At 40.4% G+C, this 21,140-nt stretch overlaps 1 protein-coding gene across 7 annotated transcripts in view; it reads right to left on the bottom strand.

Annotated features, from left to right (window-relative positions):
* Nucleotides 1-21,140, bottom strand: part of LOC114366518 (uncharacterized) — a 56,742-nt gene that overhangs the window by 13,161 nt on the left and 22,441 nt on the right. For all 7 annotated transcript variants that reach the window (XM_028323405.1, XM_028323406.1, XM_028323407.1 and 4 more), the window contains 4 exons: nt 11,969-12,118; nt 9,253-9,348; nt 2,990-3,103; nt 1,939-2,105 (listed from right to left, as the gene is read on the bottom strand). In XM_028323405.1, the coding sequence (XP_028179206.1) occupies nt 1,939-2,105; nt 2,990-3,103; nt 9,253-9,348; nt 11,969-12,118 (527 nt within the window). The remainder of the gene's footprint in view (nt 1-1,938; nt 2,106-2,989; nt 3,104-9,252; nt 9,349-11,968; nt 12,119-21,140) is intronic.

Genomic DNA, 21,140 nt, shown 5'->3' with positions numbered 1-21,140 from the left:
CATCATCATCACTTCAGCTAATGGCAGTCCACTGGCACTTAAGTCACTAAGGAGCGTCATTAAGAAGCAGGAAGTGGAGTCATTAAGGAGCGCCACAAAGCGCGACCTTCCGCTTTTTTATCCAGTTGCTGCCGTTCTTGGTACACTCACAAACTCATCATCATCACTAATTCAGCTCATGGTAGTCAACTGGCACTTAAGTCACTAAGAAGTGTCATTAAGGAGCGCGAAACAGAATCATTTAGGAGCACCACAAAGCACGATCTCTCGCTCTTTTTCATCCAGCTGCTGAAAGCTATTTTCTTGCAACAGACAACCTCAAGTATCGAAGAATAGGGATGGCTCAGATATCCAGATCGACGTCTTAAGCTACCTTTACGGAGACGCCGTCTCCATTAGAAAATTTCCTGGACATTTCGCCGGGATTCCAGAAGACACTCAATAATTGAGAAAAAAGCAAAAGATACTTTTGTAAACTTTCGAAAAAGAGGTTGACAATAGTGACTGAGTTTCTTGCGCTGCTTCTTCTGAACACTGGCTCACATTATCGTCTGAAACAGTAGTAGTCTACTCACTTGGTCTTCCAGAACTCGCCGAGCGTCTCGGAGGCGAGGAAGCCGGCGATGAGGATGAGCATCAGCGCCTGGCTGAGCAGCCCCAGCCGCGACTGGTGCAGCTGCGACTGGTTCACCGAGCGCGGGTCCACGGAGCCATTGTATATACTCATCATCATCATCAGCTAATAGTCTACTGGAACTTAAGCCAATAAGGAGCGCCACAAGGCAAGATCTCCCACGTTTTTATCCCATCCGCTGCCGTAGTTGGTACACTCACATACCAATCATCATCACTGCAGCTAAAGGCAGTCCACTGGCACTTAAGTCACTAAAAAGGAGCGCTGCAAAGCAAGATCTCCCGCTTTTTTATCCACCCGCTGCTGTTGGTGGTACACTCACTCAATCCATCATCATCATCATCATCACTTCAGCTAATGGCAGTCCACTGGCACTTAAGTCGCTAAGAAACGTCATTAAGGAGCAGGTAGAGGAGTCATTTAGGAGCACGAAGAGGAGTAATTTAGGAGCGCCACAAAGCACGATCTCTGGTTTTTTAGATCCAGCTACTGCGAGTTATCTTCTTTCAACAGAGGACCTAAAGAAGTCTCATAGCACAGACGTCACTTAGATGTCCAGGTCGACGTCTTAAGTTACCTTTGCCGAGACGTGATCTCCATTCGAGAGCATCTATCCTTCACCTGCCTCCTGTCGTCCAGAACACTCACTTGGTCTTCCAGAACTCGCCGAGCGTCTGAGCCGAGCGAGCGAGGCTGAGCAGCCCCAGCCGCGACTGGTGCAGCTGCGACTGGTTCACGGAGCGCGGGTCCACCGAGCCGTTGTATATACTCATCATCATCATCAGCTAATAGTCTATTGGAACTTAAGCCACCATTGAGGAGCGTCACAGGGAAATATCGTCCGCTTTGTAATTCAGCCGCTGTCGTTTTTGGTACACTCACAAACTCATAATCATCACTTCAGCTAATGGTAGTCCACTGGCACTTAAGTCACTAAGAAGCGTCATTAAGGAGCACGAAGCAGAATCATTAAGGAGCGCCACAAAGCACGATCTCTCGCTCTTTTTCATCCAGCTGCTGAAAGCTATCTTCTTGCAACAGACAACCTCAAGTATCGAAGAATAGGGATGGCTCAGATATCCAGATCGACGTCTTAAGCTACCTTTACGGAGACGCCGTCTCCATTCGAAAATTTCCTGAACATTTCGCCGGGATTCCAGAAGACACTCAATAATTGAGAAAAAAGCAGTAGATACTTTTGTAAACCTTCGAAAAAGAGGTTGACAATAGTGACTGAGTTTCTTGCGCTGCTTCTTCTGAACACTGGCTCACATTATCGTCTGAAACAGTAGTAGTCTACTCACTTGGTCTTCCAGAACTCGCCGAGCGTCTCGGAGGCGAGGAAGCCGGCGATGAGGATGAGCATCAGCGCCTGGCTGAGCAGCCCCAGCCGCGACTGGTGCAGCTGCGACTGGTTCACCGAGCGCGGGTCCACGGAGCCATTGTTGTCGGCCAGGTCGGTTTGCACGCCCTGCGAGGAGAGAAAGGTCAGGGTTAGGGCACATAGAGATATGTCAATAACCCTCCTTGTGGCGCAGTCGGGTAAAAAATACTATGGCTGGATTCCACCATGTCAAACTCCATACAAAATACACCGGTTATCGTTATAGTTACCGTTAAAGTTAGGTGGTGCAGCTCAGGCTATGCCAACAGAAAGGTATCGGTATCAGTAGACACAACTAAAGGCCTCTTTCACCATCTCCAAGTAAAGTTCCAATTAGTGACTTCCTGATTACCATTACAGTAAAATAAGAAGTATTTTGACATTATTCAGAGATGGTGAAATTCAATAAATTGCTACTCGTGACTTTAAGCAACGAATAGCCTACTTGACACTACTCGGAAACGGTGAACGTGGTCCTTCGATTTCGGTTCCTTATGCCCGTTTTCACCATTAATCCCTAATTTTTAAGTGATCCCTATGAAAACTAAATTCCTGTTATGTGTTACCATAGGGGTCACTTAAAAATTAGAGATTGATGGTGAAAACGGGCATTAGACTCCTTAAATTGATTCAATACTTCATTAGGACCATCAACCAGCTCTCGGTCACAGTAGCTAGTGCTGTAGAATCGGTCGCGCTCGCGTCGCGCATTCGAAAATCAAATTAGTCATAATATGGTTTCGGTGTAGTAGATTAGGAAAACCCCATTGCACTCTTCCCGTGGATCTCGTAAGAGAAAAGGAAAATTTTCTTACGTCAGGTCTTACCAACTGCCCAACATGCAACAACATGTTGGTGATGGTCGTGTTTCCGGCTTGGAAACTAAATGACCTGATGAAGTAACAGGTTCACGCCTGCGCTGTGAAACGTAGAGGTCCTTGGCGAAGGTTATGGTGAAGGTGTGGACTGACCTGCTTGGTGACAAGCGTGTCCCTTGCTTCGTCGCCCTCGTCCGCGGTGGAGGGCCCGGGCCGCGGGGATATCACCGTGCACACTTTAGTTTCCTTCAGGAACTCGCCGCGGAGCTGCAACAAAAACTCTTTATAAAGGTGGGTCTATGTTAGAGAGAGCACGAGTTGAGCGCAAGATGAGCCGCTCTACTCGCGGTATCAAGTGTGAACGTACAACGAGCCTACAACAATCGCTCAACTCGAACATAGTAGAGCGCGATGCAAATCTCTGTGTTCGCGCGCCGACCATCACTAGCGCCGGGTGCGCGCGCAGACAGTGACATGTGCCGGCTGCGCGCACAGCCTCGGCCTGCACTCATCAAGGCGACTCCGCGCAAGGCGGAGCCATTTTAATATATTATTGTATTATTATAAACAAAGTGGAGTAAACTGCATGCGCAATTTCATTGTTAACCGGCTCCCGAACACTATGTGTTCGTCAAGTAACCGTCAACAAGTGGAGCACAGTCTAGCAAGAGCCAAACGCTCGAAGCACGTTCGATCGAGGCTCTCGGTCCACACTACACGAATTTTGGCTAGGGTCGTACTCCGCTCGGCTAGTCAAGCGTAGATCCACCTTAATCCGAATAGCTGGGAACTGGAATTCACTACCTGTTAATATCTGTCTCAACTCTCAAGCGCTACGATCGCTCATCGTTGAACGCTCATCATCTGAACGTGGCCTTACTGGTTAGACTGCATCTCATCATCCTCAGGTATGACTGCAATCAAATACGTGCCGGTTGCAAAATCTTTTTTAAGTGAAGGGTGAGGCTGAGGAGTGTGACTACCTTTTTATATGAGTTTTTGTCGATGTAATTGCATAAAGTACACGTCGGTAAAGTTGCAGAACAAATTAAGGTAAAATTACAGTCATATCTAGTACTTGACCTTTTACTGCTATTATTACATACTAGATGAAAACCCGGCTTCGCTCGGGTGCAATTTGACTCATAATACACAATTATAGGTGCAACATGTAGATAGATGTTTCTGTAGTCATCGGTTCTCAAAGAATATTAAATATAGATTCATATAGCTTCGTTAGTTGTGTTTAACCCTCCGTGTACGAGGTGACTAAAAGTTACGTCCCGTACCAGGTGGGGTATGACACACCCCAATATACAAAGTGATAAAATTTTCATTCAACATTTTTTTAGGTGGAATTTAATATTTAATATTAATTATTTACGTATGCTAATTAGGTTTAAGAAATGCTCTGAGCTGAAAATATGTATTATTTGCATTTTTATCATAAAAAAACAAAAAGACACAATTTCCGTTGTTCTTGTAATTTAGGAATCAGTTTCCTATGTATAATTTTAAATTAGTGCCTTTAATTATGACAACCGTTTTTATTTAACAAAGTACAAGTATTTACTTATAATTTAAAAGTAAATTAAAAACTGGAAGGGTATAAATTTGTTTTGATCATCGGTTTTCAATTTACCACAATTCTGATGAAAGAAAATGAGTATGCTCAATGCATAAAATGGGAGCGTAACAATTTTATTTATTTATAAAATATGTTATTCCATTTCAGTAGCCCATAAATTGTATCACCAAGTATAAATTGTAGCCCATAAGTGTATGTTCACATACATCTTCGGATCTCAGTACTAAACTTCCAGATTCGCACTAAAAGTCATCTCATTTGACTAAAAGTGCTTGAAAATTTCAAATACCGTAAAAATCACGAAAAATAATATTTGTATTGAATTTTATTCAATTGACAAAGCTAAAAATATATAAATTACACCAAAACTGTTAGATTTTTTTTTTACTTTACTCAGTGACCTACACTATTAACTTACCTGAAAGTCATCAAATAAATCTTGTGAAGCAGCAGAAGCAGCTTTTTGCTTTTTAGGAAAAAGGTTTGATAGTGCCCGAGCCTTGTTTATTCTTAACTGCCTAATTGTTTCTAAGCCACAACACTCGCAATAATTGAAATTATCTGCAAAAATATATTACACAATTATTTATAATAAGAACCAGCCGAGCTCAAGTGGAACTTGCGCATGAAGGAGTCTATTCGGTTATCAGAAAAAACGGGGCAAAAATCGTGTCTGTTTCTGTATTTATGTTGATAACAACTCAACACAGGCTATGCATGTGGTCATTTATTATTATTTTTCGGGTTAAATAAAAAAAAAATATTAAGCCGCTTACCGAGTATAATGTATAATGTTGTCGCATTCCACACATCGACTGCACATTTGCATTTGTTTGCAGTTTCTTACAAATATTTTGCCATTGCAAAAATTGCATGTCACTGGAATTTATCACTGTGCGAAACTAAATGACATTGACATTTGAACTTCAACTTATAGATGACCCACGCTGAACTGTCCCACCAAACTCAATGACAGGGGGGCGCTACCATCGTTCAACTATGGTTTCAAACATGGCAAAAATCAAAACCAGCGATCCGGTATTGACGGTGGCGCCCCACTGTCAATGTCATGCATAGGACAGTTCAGTATTTTGGAACTATATATAGATGACCCACGCTGAACTGTCCCGCCAAACTCAATGACAGGGGGGCGCTACCATCGTTCAACTATATGGTTTCCAACATGGCAAAAATCTGAACCAGCGATCCGGTATTGACGGTGGCGCCCCACTGTCAATGTCATCGACAGGACAGTCCAGTATTTTGGAACTATAAGGTTATGGCTAATATTCTTTTTTTGTGGTTGAATCGGCCAATACCAGGTTTAAAGAAAAAACACATAACAAAGAGTATTATTATCATAAAAATCGCGAAACGCACTGATTTCCATTTATTTATGGATCGATGACAACCCAGCTTTTGGCGTTGATCGCATAGTGAGTGGATGGTGAACTACTAAAGATGGCGACAGCGGTTTGTTTGTCAATGCCATCGGAATTTAACGAAATTCTCCACTATCCGAATTTTGCAGATATATGTTGTCGACTCAAAATCGTTATTTTTTTATGCTTTGTTATTCATATAAGGTTTCGATCCAGTCTACCGTACCCCTTGACGAAATTATTAATATAGATTCTGTGCTATTACTATGTTGCATAATGTTGTGGTTTTTTAATAAATATTGTTGCATAAAATGACAACGACTTTAAACAAGCACATGCATCGCGATGTCATTAAAACGACGTATTATAAAATTAACATTCCTTATTTTATTTTATGACCTAACCAACTGAAATACTAACATAACTAAGCACTTAGAATATTAATTACTTTTTGCTAGATGTTGCAGGAAATGAAATCATGGGATGTAATGGATTTTCCGCTAAACAAACAAAATACAGTAGAACGCCGATTATCCGAACGCCGATTAACCGAATCACCAATTATCCGAATCGGTCCGAAGCGTATTATAAAAAATTAAAACCAAGTAATTTTTGATTTTTTTGTTGGAATTCGGATATATTTCAAATGAGCGTTATTGTGGCAGTTCTACAATAACGCCAAGTAGGAAACATATCTGTTTGTTAAACTAATTAAAGTGTATTCTATGTGTGACAGTTGGTTTTTCCCTATTACCAGTCTATGTCCGATTATCCGAATTTTCGATTATCCGAATCGACCCCGGTCCCAATTAATTCGGATAATCGGCGTTCTACTGTACAGTAAAAAATGTGTCCCATATGCAAGGATTCTAGTGCTTAAATACGAAAACTTTTATAAATAGGACCTGTATAACAATCTGAGAAAAATCACTTGCTCATACGGTCTAACGCATAACTGAGTCAGTGTCTAAGGCAGGGTTTCCCAAATTTTTTTTGCCAAGGAACCCTAATTGATTATACTTTTCCTAGCGGAACCCCCGTACTACTCCGCCCGCACGCCATGCCCCTCCCTTGTGCGTAAACAAGTCGGTGCGAGCGAACAACGTCGGTCACGAAACGTGGGATAATATTTTTTACGGAACCCTTGCGGCCTTTCCACAGAACCCCAGGGTTCCGCGGACCACCATTCGGGAACCGCTGGTCTAAGGTATGGGAGCGACGCAAGAGGGGTGACATTTATGATGTAACAGAACATATCTATTGGCGGATATACACTACGCAGAAATTAGCCAAGTCAAGTCAATAAAACAGTGGGGTGGGGATAAAATTCATTCATTTTTTTATCCCCTGTTTTTTTTTACTTGACTTGGCTAATTTCCGCGCAGTGTAAAAGCGCCTTATAGCACATCTGAAGTCTGGTTGACGTCTGACGTCACATAAACACCCTCCCGTGCTGCTCTCATACCTCAGTCATGGTCTCGGTTAAGTGTCAGGCTTATAAGGCCCTATCTCCCCACCAAGGCGGAGCGGAGCAGAGCGGAGAAGAGTCGTGCGGACTATTTTTCTATAGAATTTGACAGCGCGGAGCGGAGCTGTGCGGAGCAGAGGAAAATAATAAAAAACTGATTGGTTAATCAAAACACTTTTCCGCTCCGCTCTAATCCGCCTTGGTGGAAACAGGGCCTAATTGAAAAAGCACAATGCGTCTTCCAACCAAAAGTAACGAAACCGCTTTACAGTGTTTATAAATACATAACCCAATGTGTAAACGTGACATAATCTTTTTTGCAGACTGTGTCTTCGTCTGAACTGATATATTTCCGCTTCCCCAAGGTCGGTACATCAGTTCACCGCCACAATCAATGGAACCAGAAGACAAATCGACCGCACATACGCCATTAAGCTCTACAATGGCGCGTTAGACCATATAGAGACGATCCAAGGCGGCCCTATTGTCTGAGAGACCCCGCAGACTGAAGACTTTGTCGGCTGATAGTTGAAACATGTATGGTGGTATAGATCGTTTCATAATGAAGACGCGCCTCACCAATTTTTGGTCGAGGGAAGCGCGTGCAGGGAGTTTGATCCGAGCAATCCGAGCGTCATTATCGTAGTGTGCGTGTGCACAAATCGACATATCAAGCCTTACACCGATTTTTATAAATACAAATTACTAATCGGGACTATAACCCCTCATAGTAAGCTAAATATGCTTGTGTTCCGAGTGGGCTCACACTCATCACAATAGTCGAGCGGTGGTGGGATTCGAATCTAACCCACGTTCCTCGGATCTCGAGTCGGGCAGTCCGACCCTTTCACCGATCGGCTATCGTGGCTTCAAAAACCATTGGGCCAATGACAGTTAAACTTTCCCCCGGAACAAACTTGACCTTAAGGGCTATATTCCACCGGGACACCATTGCGCAAAGCTGCATACATTTTGTTGGTAGCGGCGACTGGTTGCGCCGCCATGATGTCCCGGTGAAATATAGCCCTAATTGGTTGTCAAGTTGGCGGTCAAATAGATTCTGGCTACACAGGAGTTACAACGGAGGGATTGTGGGAACGAGAGGTGGGAATAGTCCCGTAAGCCGACTAAACTATCGGCCGACTAAGTCTGTAGTCCGCGGGGACTCTAAGACGTGGCTGAAAACACTTGGCCTTGCTGTTGTTATTGGTATTTCGTATTGAAAATAAAATTACGTAGAAATAAGGCAAAGTAATTCTACGATTATTAATAGAAATAATAGTAATTTAGTAAAAACTTTAGTTTGACTGAAAAGGATACAGGAATATCCGTATTTTATATGATTAACAGCCAATCTGGGTGAATAATATTATTAAAATATAATTACTATAATTTAGGTGGTATTTTTTTCGCTTTGAATTTATTTATTTCAAATAACTTAGACTCGCTGTTCACAAAACTTGTTTGAAATATCCAGATTGACTGAAGAAAGATGGACCTGGGGGAGTTTTTGGGTGACTGGCCCGCTACAGGTAGGAAGTTTTGGAGGAACTTACTTGGCCAACGCTGCCGGTCGACACTTATTTGCAAGCCCTGGTTTTTGAAGATGCCCTTACTACAGATTGGCTTACATCCAAACTTTATTAATTGATTATATTGATACTAGCTGTTCCCGCGACTTTGTACGCGTGAAAACCCGTTTTCGCAACATTTTTCATTATTGCTCTGCTCCTATTGATCGTAGCGTGATGTTGTATAGCCTATAGGAAGGCTATGTAGCCTTCCTCGATAAATGGGCTATCTAACACTGAAAGAATTTTTTAAATCGGACCAGCAATTCCGGAGATTAGCGCGTTCAAGTAAACAAACAAACAAATTCTTCAGCTTTATAATATTAGTAAAGTATAGATATTACTTTTTGATGGTAATAAAAAGAATGTGTAAGTAAAATGTGAACATAAAATATTGCAGCACTGACCTTGAAGTAGACCTCGACCCCGTAGATGAGGAAGAAGATGACCACCACGAAGAGCAGCACCGCGTAGAAACCGTTGAACACGTGCTGGTAGAAGCTCTGTAACGATAAACGCATAATGGCTAAACTTTTTTTTGTAACTGAAAAAATCAAATTGCTTCATGTGGGAATAAAGCATCGATTTTAAAAGTTAATAAATTATTTTTAAACACTTTAGTTAAATCATAGAATTTCTGAAAAACAAGTATTGAAATCTGACTGGAACTTTGTAGGAAATACGTGAACGTGACGTCAAATATCACCCGCTCATAGTAACTTGTATGGGACTCTGCGTGTCGTTCTAACATGACCAATGACGTCATGAGATCAATAACGTCTACTACTATACTACTACTATCTTAGGTACCTATCTTTGAAATTGTTGTTAAAGAAAAGCACTGATTGATTTGATAACGCCAAGGCTACAGAGAATCAAAAAACTTTGCACCCTATTGATCCTACAGCTACAGCCCGCCATGCACGAACAGCTCGAGCGTTTATTTATTTATTTATAGGTACAGTTCATATAATACCATTTATTTAGTTAGCCTGTGATTATTATACACTGACTGCTCTTGCAATGATATTCACAACTGCTCGAGCGATTGTGGCTGCTTCGGGCGGTTGGCAGCAAGGAGGACCTGTCCGTCATTCGATTTCTCTAGTCAGTTTTCTTGTTCCGTATTTTGACGGATTCTGATCTGACGTAGTACGAGAACTGCTCTCAAAATGCATAATATTTGCTTGGTACGGATTTGTCATTCAAATCAATAACATCTCATTATTATTTACAGCCTTTGATTAAACACTGGTAGATGTAGGTATGTCACATTTATGTAAACGCGGTGCAATTTACCAACCATTTCGTTTCAAGTAGGTAATCTGCATTAAACTAATAAAACGATTACATTTAAATAATTAAATACTAAATAGGCAAATTTCCATGCACAACAATAGACAACATGACACACGATGGAAAATATTTTAGTATTTTTATAAATGTAGCGTCTACACATAGCATTGTTGAGTTTTGTATTTCTTGTTTCTTCTTCTTCCTACGCTCCCCATGCTTGGAAAGGTATGATGTTCACATATTTGTCCCTAAAGGTCATAGCAGACTTATCAACTCGGAAATGTATCAACACCTTTCGCGAGCTGTCATCGCTTTTCGCGCGCCGTCAACCGCGAGGCGAGGCGTTTACGTTACGGTGAGCATAAGTTTCATACAAAGAATACTCACCGCCTCGAGTTGATACGGTTACGATCCCTTCCCGGGTTGATTAGTGTGCTACGTCCTTTAGTCGAATTTTACGACATCCACGGGAAAAGCGGGAGCGATTCTTTATTCAACAGGAAGAATGAACAAAACGGTCTACAATTTATACATTCATTGTCGCAAGTTGTACAAATACTCGCATGTACCAAGATTCATCAACAGTACTCATCAATTATGCTGTGACTGGCTGCACAAGAATTCATATTACTGCCGTTACACAGCAAATATATACTTTCAAAGCCCGTGATAGGAATACAAACAGCGTTTATCGCTTCTATGCTGCCGATGGGGCATTGTTGTCGCAATTAAAATGATCGTTTAGGTCCACAATAACTACTTGATTAAACAAACATAATATGGCATGGCATATTTAAACATTATGGCATAATTTAGAAGGGTTAAGAAGGTACGCTTATGTGAACTCTATTATGATTTCTACACAAATATATTTCTTTCTACACACATTAACGTTCCTAGATGGATTAAAAACCCAGTCCTATGGCCAGGAATATCTCTTCCAAAGAACCTGGAGACATTTTCTTATCTTCTATCTTCTTCCTATAATTTAATGGATGATCATTGTCACCGTAATCTGAGCCAGTTTTTGTAGGTTTTTGCGCGCGCTTAAAGGAGCCACAGACAGAGCTTCTTGAAGCAAACTGAGGCTTCTCAAGTGGGCATGAGGCTTATGTGGCGAAGGCTTACCTTCTTTCCAGTAGAACAGGAACACCTAGGAGCAAGAGGAATAAGTGATGCTTACCTACCTTCTTTTCAGCAGAGGTGTCGGCGAAGTTGGTGGTCTTCGAGATGAACCGCGGCCGCTCCCAGCTTATACCAGAAGGTGGCTTCCGTCTTCCCAGCAGAAGTAGACGTATCAATTATACCTTCTTCTCAATAGAAGAAGACGTATCAAACCTACCTTCTTCTCTTTTACAGAGGAGGTAGGTTTGATACGTCTTCTTCTTCGTAGACGTATTAATAAGCTCAGCTTCTTCTCAGCGAAGTTAGTGGTCAGCACCTCGTATGTGACTATGACAGCAGCTCGTTGGCTATAAAGATACCTTTCACAGAGTATGTCAGAAGGTGGCTTGCGTGTTCCCAGCAGAAGTAGACGCATCAATTCTTCCGTCTTCTCTGTAAGCAGACTTATCAAGCTCACCTTCTTCTCAGCAGAGGTGTCGGCGAAGTTGGTGGTCAGCACCTCAGCGGCCAGCAGCGAGTAGCTGATCAAGTTGAAGGTGACGAACGCGAGGAACGTCTTCGAGATGAACCGCGGCCGCTCCCAGCGAATTTCAAATGGCTTGCGTTCTTCCCAGAAGCAGACGTATCAAACTTACCTTCGAAGCATGAGTAGACGGATCAATCCTACCTTCTTCTCTGTAAAAGCAGACGTATCAAGCTCACCTTCTTCTCAGCAGAGGTGTCGGCGAAGTTGGTGGTCAGCACCTCAGCGGCCAGCAGCGAGTAGCTGATCACGTTGAAGGTGACGAACGCGAGGAACGTCTTCGAGATGAACCGCGGCCGCTCCCAGCGAATGTCTCGGAGGTGGAACACCTGGGGGCAAGGAAAACTGGACCTTGAATATGGAGGCTTAGAATCCATTTAGACATGGAGCATTTTGTGGTTAGATCTTTGATCAATAGATGGCGTTTGTCAATTTTTATTTCTGAATCGCGATGTACAGATGATTTTCCTTCACTATAGCCGTGAAATCGCAGGAAACTCGCTAGTGTAAAAAGATTAAGAGTAATTATTAGATTTAATTATACCTGAGCAAATGCTTTATCCGAAAATATTCGTAAAGGTGATTGTAAAATACTTAGACTATCGGGTATTCGGTTATACAAAAGCGTGACTATCGGTCATCCTACGCTTGTAAGATATTATGAGTATTATGCACGAGCACGTATCTTCTAGAAAGTCAAAGAACCCTCTAAAAATAACACAAACGCCGAACTCATGAGCAACTTGACCTCTTAACCTCAGTGGTTCCCAACCAGTGGTCTGTGGATTACCAGACTCAAAATTCATTGCAATTTTTTATTTTTTGTATGCTACCTGTGTTATATTCTAAGCTGTATGTTTTCCCAATAAAGAAAATAAAAATAAAAATTCTGATTAAATTTATTGCGGAACCAATAACAGTTTAACTTTACCCGGGGACAAACTTGACCGTCACTGGGTTCTTATTTGGCGGTCAAGCTATAGATCCTGACTGCACAGGAGTTGCAGAACGAGAGGTGAGAATAGTCTTGAAAGTGGCGAGAGTACGTTTAAAACTAACAGACTCGTGGAACCCTGTTAGAAACAGTCGCCTCCGGCCAGAAACAGTCCTAGGATGCGCATCAGTGCGTCACGATATCTTGTCGATTTTAGACGACAAATGAATTGACTTATTGTGTAATACCACAGAATAAGTAATAGTACAGGTACAGAAGGATTACTCCGCAAGACGATTTAAATAAATGCGAGTCTTGCTACGACGCGATACAGTGGAATTCAGCTCGCACAGCACTACGTACCTACAATTTTATTCACCTACAAGTTTTGTCTCTTTCTATCGCGTGCCTCTGAACTCTTCTTACGCTGTTAGGGTTGCTGTCTAGTGAAAAAATAATTAATCTACTTATTTGTAATGAGGTACGTATGTAGGTAAGTATGCATTCATTATGGAAAACCTTCATAGTAGGTTAGGTTCCTATACTATCCTAAGAATTATTGATTACCTACATGGCCAACATACCTTTCAGCATCTTTGGGAAGCGAAAAAAAAAGATAAATCCGGTAGATTACTTTTCGAATTTAAACACCCGAACGCCGCACAATATTTCTTTCTCTTTATGTCCATTTTTAAATAATACTTCGATCATAGAATTATAATCATACTACAACGCACGCCAGCGTCCTGACGAGTGCGCGCGTGACACTCGACTGATATAATACCCGCCGGCGGGGCGCTTCGCTGTAGGTAATTATCGGATGTACCGCGCGGAGTGAGCCAGGCCTGGTAATACCGATAAAATGCCGTAATAAGACGATATACATAATGGCGCGAATTCTGGACTAGCTGGTCAAGAAAAGGTTGGCCACCACTGTCGCAGGGCAAACTAAATGCCGGCGTGAATAATCGACAAGGCAGCATTGTGTTCGCAAGGACAGTCTTGCATTCTTGCGAGGAACTGGCTTTTGTCCAGTTTTGATAGCGATAGGCCTTTATTCGGAAGACAATACACAATCGGATCAGTAGGTTACATTGAACTCTTATTTTTAACGGACTGATTACGAGAACTATTTAAATAAGTGATAAGTCGTCTAAATAGTTTTTGGGCAATTAGGTACAGTCAGCATCAAATAGTTGGTGACACCCAAATTGGCCAAAAAGTTGGCAAAATGTCTTTGTTACAATTGCCAACTTTTGGCCACTACTACCTTTACTTTGGTACCTATTGCGATATGACCCTTCTTTAAATAAGAAATCGTAATTGAAAATCAAATATCATAGATGGTCTTATTAAATTAATCATTGCTTTTGAAAACAAACCAAAGAACTTGTAAAATAGGTATTATGTTTAAAAATGGCCAAGAAAAAAAAGAAACCTAAATTAAATGGTAAGAAAAAGGTAGTTTGAAAACACCATCTTGGACTAACAATATCCTCAAACTTAATTTTCAAAGGAAAATGCATAAGGAAATATTTAACAAAAAGATTTTGCATTTGAGATAGCTTTTAATGGATTTCCAAAAAACTTGTTTGTTTGTTTCAAAACACCATAGAAGGATGGTCTTCACATTATTTGTATACTGATAATCCCCAATGACATAATTTTAGGTTATTTTTAGGTAAAGAAACTTCCTTAAACAATAAAAAGGAAATTTTTAAAACAAATATTTAGGGCGTGGGTCGAAGTCGTGGGTAAGTAAATGTCAAACTGTAATGTTATTTTTATATCATTTTTCTTTAAAAATCCAGCAAATTGATTAAGATGTCTATGCGCGAAAATGTAACAAACTTACTTAATTTCTATGCATTTTTTATGCAGTACAGTCAGCGTCAAATAGTTCGTGACACCCAAAGTATCCAAATAAGTTCGCAACACGTTTTTGTTACAATTAGGGTTTTCGCGAATGAAAGATCCGCTAGATGGCGGGACGTTGATGTGGGGTCTGACTGCTGCGTGATTGGTGGATTTTGACATATCTGTCAATGTCATGTCAAAAATAACCAATCATGCAGCATTTGGACCTCACGTCTACGTATTGCCATCTGGCGGATTTTTCATTCGCGAAAACCCTCATTGGAAATATAAACTTTTTGGCCACTTTGGGTGTCAAGAACTATTTGACGCTGACTGTACAAAGCAACATTTTGACCGCAATCGCACCTGATGTTAAGAGTCCGATGTAAATTGATTCGAGAATAATAAACCAACCAAATTAAATATTCTTATTGAGCTCATGAATTTGGCTGCCTTGAGAAGATCCGCGATATCTCTTTAAGGGCATCTTGTACTATAAATCTATGTTCAATGATGTATCTATTTATAGCCAACTAGCTTTCCGCCCGCGGCTTCGCCCGCGTCGAATTTTATATAACCTATGACACTCAGCAATAATGTGGCTTTCTATTGGTGAAAGAATTTTTAAAATCGGTTCAGTAGATCCCGAAATTACCCCTTACAATTGAACAAATATACAAACACACAAACTTTACCTCTTTATAATATTAGTGTAGATGATTTATGCTAATTAAATTAATGTTTCTGCCTAAATAAGGACGATTAGATCTATTTTTGGTAAAACAGTTTGAATAGATATTTTGTCAAAATTCCCCAATAATTCTGAAAGGTTTCTAACTTGGCAAAGTTGGTTTTTGATTTTATTTATTTATATATAATTCACTGTGGACTTACAGTTTTACCCAAGACGTCCATCAGCGGCAGAAGTACAGAATACACGATTAACATAAATAGGTGCTTAAATACTACTTGATGTCAACATACCCAGGTACTACCATCATACTTTTTAAAATTAAATTAGTTTGGCAAACTAACATAATATTAAAACACTACAAGTGGTTAAACGCTTGTCCGTGGGAATCACCGTCCTCGCCTCGACCACGAATTGCTCAAACAACATACTCCATAATATTATGTCGTCCATGGCTTTATGGCACTACAGTTATGTACACTGTACAGTTGCGATCACAATTTTATTGTAAGGATATTTTTATTTATTACTAATAATGTCCTGGGTAATTAATAAATAAAAATAGTGGTTCATCTGGTTCAATGATACATAATGTTGAAATGTGATGATGAATCTGATGCGATCAAATTCACCATAACTATGTCTAATAGTTGAAAAGTTCCTGTTCCCATAATCAGTAATAATCGTAATCGTTATAAATTATAGCACAGAATAAATAACAATAATACTGTAAAGTTTCATCCAAATCCGTGCAGTAATTGTTACGGGAAAGAACCAACATACATCCTCAAAAATTTTCGCATATAAGTAAGATTGGCAGGACAATAATGTGTCCTAAAAAGGGCCTCAGAATGTATAAAATATCTCTCGCGACTGTACCTAATAAATTCGCGAATAATTAATAACGACCTAAACCCATAAAACCGCGTTTCAAGTTCATTAGCACTTTCGCAACCTCCGATGTGGACTGCCTTACTGTCAAGGGCGTAGGCTTAAAGGTTAACTAAACCTTTGTCACCTGTCATCCGCTTTGCAAGTTTTGCAATGGAGGTACTAAGTCGAACCTTAACTTCGAACTCCTCCTATGTTCTGATTAATTTCGTTGCGGGTCCAATGACAGTTTAACTTTCCCCGGGACAAACTTGACCTTCACTGGTTGGGTTTTTATTGGCGGTCAAGCTGTAGATCCTGGCTACACAGGAGTTGCAGCGGTGGGAACGAGAGGTGGGTATAGACCCGTAAAGGCGTAGGCCGGCTACATCAGCCAGTACAACGTGCTCTAGTTTAACGTAAATAGAGTTTAGTCTCGAAGGATTTAATTATGGTCTAAGCTCGTAAACAGCGTGTCAAATTTATTAGCACTTTCGCAACCTCCGATGTAGACTGCCTTACTATCAAGGGCGAAGGCTTAAAGGTTACTAAACCTTTGTCACCTGTCATCCACTTTGCAAAGTAGGGAAGTCGAACCTTAACTTCGAACTCCTATGTTGTGATTAATTTCGTTGCGGGTCCAATGACAGTTTAACTTTCCCCGGTACAAACTTGACCTTCACTGGTTGGGTTTTTATTGGCGGTCAAGCTGTAGATCCTGGCTACACAGGAGTTGCAGCGGTGGGAACGTGAGGTGGGTATAGTCCCGTATGGGCGTAGGCCGGCTACAGCAGCCAGTACAACGTGCTCAAGTTTAACGTAAATATATTTTAGTCTCGAAGGATTTAATGATGGTCTATGCTCGTAAAGTGCGTGTCAAGTTCATTAGCACTTTCGCAACCTCCGATGTGGGCTGGCTTACTGTCAAGGGCATAGGCTGTTTGGATGGCTTTGGAGTAGGCCAGTTACATCAGCCGGTACACCGTGTACCAATTAAAGCAAATAAATTAACAAAGTTGAGCTTTGAAGGCTCGAAGGCTACAGCTAGAGTCGTTGAGGCGAAGCTGTGCTTTAGTATTTCTTGTTTAGATGGACAATTTTCGAATGACGTGTCATATTGAATGTGTACTATATGAAATATTTAAATCAGTTTTTTTATTTTTACACCTTATGTAATTGCGTCTGAAGCAGGTTATTTAGAAACAAAATGATGGATATGTAATTCCAAATACTCTTTACTCCGCTCAAAAAGTAGATCCTAATTCACTAATGTCTTCACGTCCTCTGTTCATAAATATTTGCTGGCTGTTCTTTCTGCTCTATGCCTGATATGATGTGCCCTCAAACACCGAGATTGAGTTGACACTGGCCAAAAGGCGGCCATGATCATGACGATGTGTTTGCCTTTTTGATTATTTTGACTAGCTCATATTTGCCATGGCACTGTTTGTGTGGCTGCTTAATGGCTGCATATGGACTATACAGGGCGTAACTACTACAATTCTAAAGTCGAGTTGTACTAAATGTGATGGAAGCTGGAAACATTAAATTTTCGAATAGATCCAGTTTATTCTGTAAGCTATTTATTGATACCTTTGCCATTTTGGGAGACCGTAATAATGAGACAAGAGTTGTTGTTAGTCTCTGTTATTAGTCTGTTTATTAACGTGAATTTATACGATATAGATTAAAGGTAAATGACGTCACAGCATCAACAGTTTGATAGAGCTCGTGAAGCACTTTCAGGATAAGTAACCAGTGTTTTTATATCTTGTATAGTTTAAAAACAATCAAGTGAGATCACTTATCGTTTCCACCCCGTATATTAGCAATCTATGCTAATATAATAAATGCAAACCTTCCTGTATCGCATCGCAAAGACACACAAAGGTACTTTCGCAAATAACACATAGTTTGGATCCATTTCCTAGTATATTTACCCTACAATTAGCACTACTAATAATGATAGCGATGAGTAGGGAAGTACATAACATAGTAAATAAGGGTCAATTACTATGTCCCTGGCGGATTTGTGTACAACAATAACAACTGCATCTATTGTTGTAAATGGCAATTGTTAAATCTATATACAGGGTGGAAACGATAAGTGATCTCACTCGATTATTTCTAAACTATACAAGATATCAAAAAACTAGTTACTGATCCTGAAAGTGCTTCATGAGCTCTATCCAACGGTACTAATAATAGGTTACATAATAAACTGGATCTATCCGAAAATTCAATGTTTCCAGTTTCCATACATTTGGTAAAGTCACATTATTTTAAAAACTGCACATGATATCGTAAAACTGATTACTGATTCTAAAAGTGCTTCACAAGCTCTATCCAATGGTATCAATAATAGGTTACAGAATAAACTGTATCTATCCAAAAATTCAATGTTTCTTTCTTCCATACATTTAGTACTACCACAGTCATGACACTCATCTCTTGACAATATTATAGCAAGTAAAGCCTAAAACCAATGTTTTCCATGAATAATTTTAAATAAGAATACAATTTACGAGTTTTTTTTAAGAGTTTATTGTTAAATAAAAAAAATTACACTTCTAATATTGTGTGGCTGGCATACATTTAGTACGGAAGCTGGAAACATTGAATTTTCAGATAGATCCAGTTTATTCTGTACCCTATTATTGGTACCGTTTGAAAGAGCTCATGAAGCACTTTCAGGATCAGTTACCAATTTTCCAATATCTTGTATAGTTTAGAAATAATCGAGTGAGATCACTTAACGTTTCCACCCTGTATATAAAAATGAAACCCGTTTCGCGTTGTCACGGCATCACGTGTGAACGGCTGAACCGATTTCGATAATTCTTTTTTTTAAATGTTTGTGGAAGTCCAAGGATGGTTCTTACGGAAAAAAATATTAAGAAAATCTCTACGCTAAGGCGTTACGAAGTTCGCCGGGTCAGCTAGTGCTAGATAAAAATGTAGTACAAATGTACAGGCAATAACATTACATGTACAGGTTCCAAAATCCCTATCAATTTTGGTATACAAACGAAGAGCACATTTTATAGTTCGCAACAGCCGGACTCGGTGATTAATTTGACCGGACATTTGACCGCCTTTTTTTGCCATGTCACGGGGGGAGGGGGGGTGCAATTTAGTATCATAGCTCATAGGAGAAATAGGAGTCATAGGTGAGTACTATCAATTATGATCTTCGAATCGGTGGCCCAAATACGCGCATGTGTGCTTTTGACTAGGCGCGGCAGCCACAAAAGCTTAACAAAAGCCGGACAAGAGAATTTTTGGCCGGACAAGTCCTTAAAAAGCCGGACACCTGGTAACCCTATCCGTGAAGCGATTTCGGTTACTTTATCTAAGCACTTTGGATCTGAACTCCAGTCTACTTTGTAGTACACTTTATATCTTTCCCAGCCGTGACGTCACTTTTCAATAGATATCTTATTTGAATAGACCATGATTAATTTCCTTACTAAGTATATATTTATCATAGGACGATGATTACATGATGATACTCGGGTCATCGGGTCGCAGGACGACTTCCTCATCCATTCAACCATCATTGATTCATTCACTTCCTTCTCGGTCATGTGCATAATCTTTTCTTAAAGGTTTTAAACCTTTGTTTGTCACCTGTCATCCGCTTTGCAATGGAGGGAAGTCGAATAATAATTTCGAACTCCTCCTATGTATTTCTGATTAATTTCGTTGCGGGTCCAATGACAGTTTAACTTTCCCCCGGGACAAACTTGATCTTCATTGGTTGGGTTTTTATGGCGGTCAAGCTGTAGATCCTGGCTACACAGGAGTTGCAGTGGTGGGAACGAGAGGTGGGAATAGTCATTTTCTCGGTCATGTCGTTTTTCTCACAATCAGGTACAGAGCAGACAGAAGGAATCTACCTGCCACTAAAGAAGTATTCCTCCTATTCCTTGAGTTATAAGGGCTATATTTAACCGGGACACCATAGCGGCGCAACCCGTCGCCGCTACCAAACAAAATGTATATACAGCTCTATAGAGAGTTCTCACCTGGTGTCCGTTTGGTTGCGCAAAGCTGTATACATTTTGTTGGTAGCGGCGACTGGTTGCGCCGCCATGGTGTCCCGATGAAATATAGCCTTATATGTATACGTTAGAATAGCACAACGGTTGTAATTATTTATAGCAAAATTTTCGCGACCAATGAAAACTCTATTGTAAAAGTAGGAGCCACGACACAAAAACAGCTACTATGTGTATACGACTCGATTCTTATCATACGACGATGATAAATAGAAACAGAGACATTAAAAAAACTACTACATATTAATTAAAAGTCATGGGCAATTAAGCCATCCATAAAGCTCTACATTACACTAAAATTAACTTATAACCTTAACATGACAAGGACAATTCTGAAAACTCATATGAATACAGTTACATACCTTCAAATGTTTCTTAGAAGTTGATTTACCCTTTGACTGGTCTTGAAAAATATATTTAAAACCCTATATCATCGCAATAAAGTTCAATATATGACACTATCAGTAAAAAGTTTAATAAAATAAAAACTACACATTCACAAGCAGTCACACGACTTGACGGTTCAGAATAACTGTCAAAGCAGATAAAGATTATAGGTCTAAAGACCCTCAGAGACGAGCTATGTTTAGTAGGTGATTAGTGAGGTAGTTGACACCACTGGTCAATGAGGGCTGTCGTTTTTTAACCAACTTCAACAAGGAGGAGGTTCTCAATTCTGTTGGTTTTTTTTTTTGTGCTCAACAGTTGGCACCATTTGGCAAGTGACAGGACCTTACGTCCGCATTCACAAATGATGCTTGCTTATGTGAAGCAGCAAATCGAACGCACAGCGTTGAATAGAGCTCTGTGATTGGTTTGTGTGTCACCCTGTTTCCACACACACTGTGAGACCTCATAGTAATGATTGTGAGCGGAACTCTACGCTAGCGCTTTTGACATTATGCGCCTAAACCCAAATGCGATAGCTCTGTCAACAA

This window comes from Ostrinia furnacalis, unplaced genomic scaffold (genome assembly GCF_004193835.3).
Source record: "Ostrinia furnacalis isolate ACB-3 unplaced genomic scaffold, ASM419383v2 OfSCF0636, whole genome shotgun sequence".
In the NCBI taxonomy this organism is placed as follows: domain Eukaryota; kingdom Metazoa; phylum Arthropoda; class Insecta; order Lepidoptera; family Crambidae; genus Ostrinia; species Ostrinia furnacalis.
This window is presented reverse-complemented; position numbering and strand designations above follow the sequence as displayed.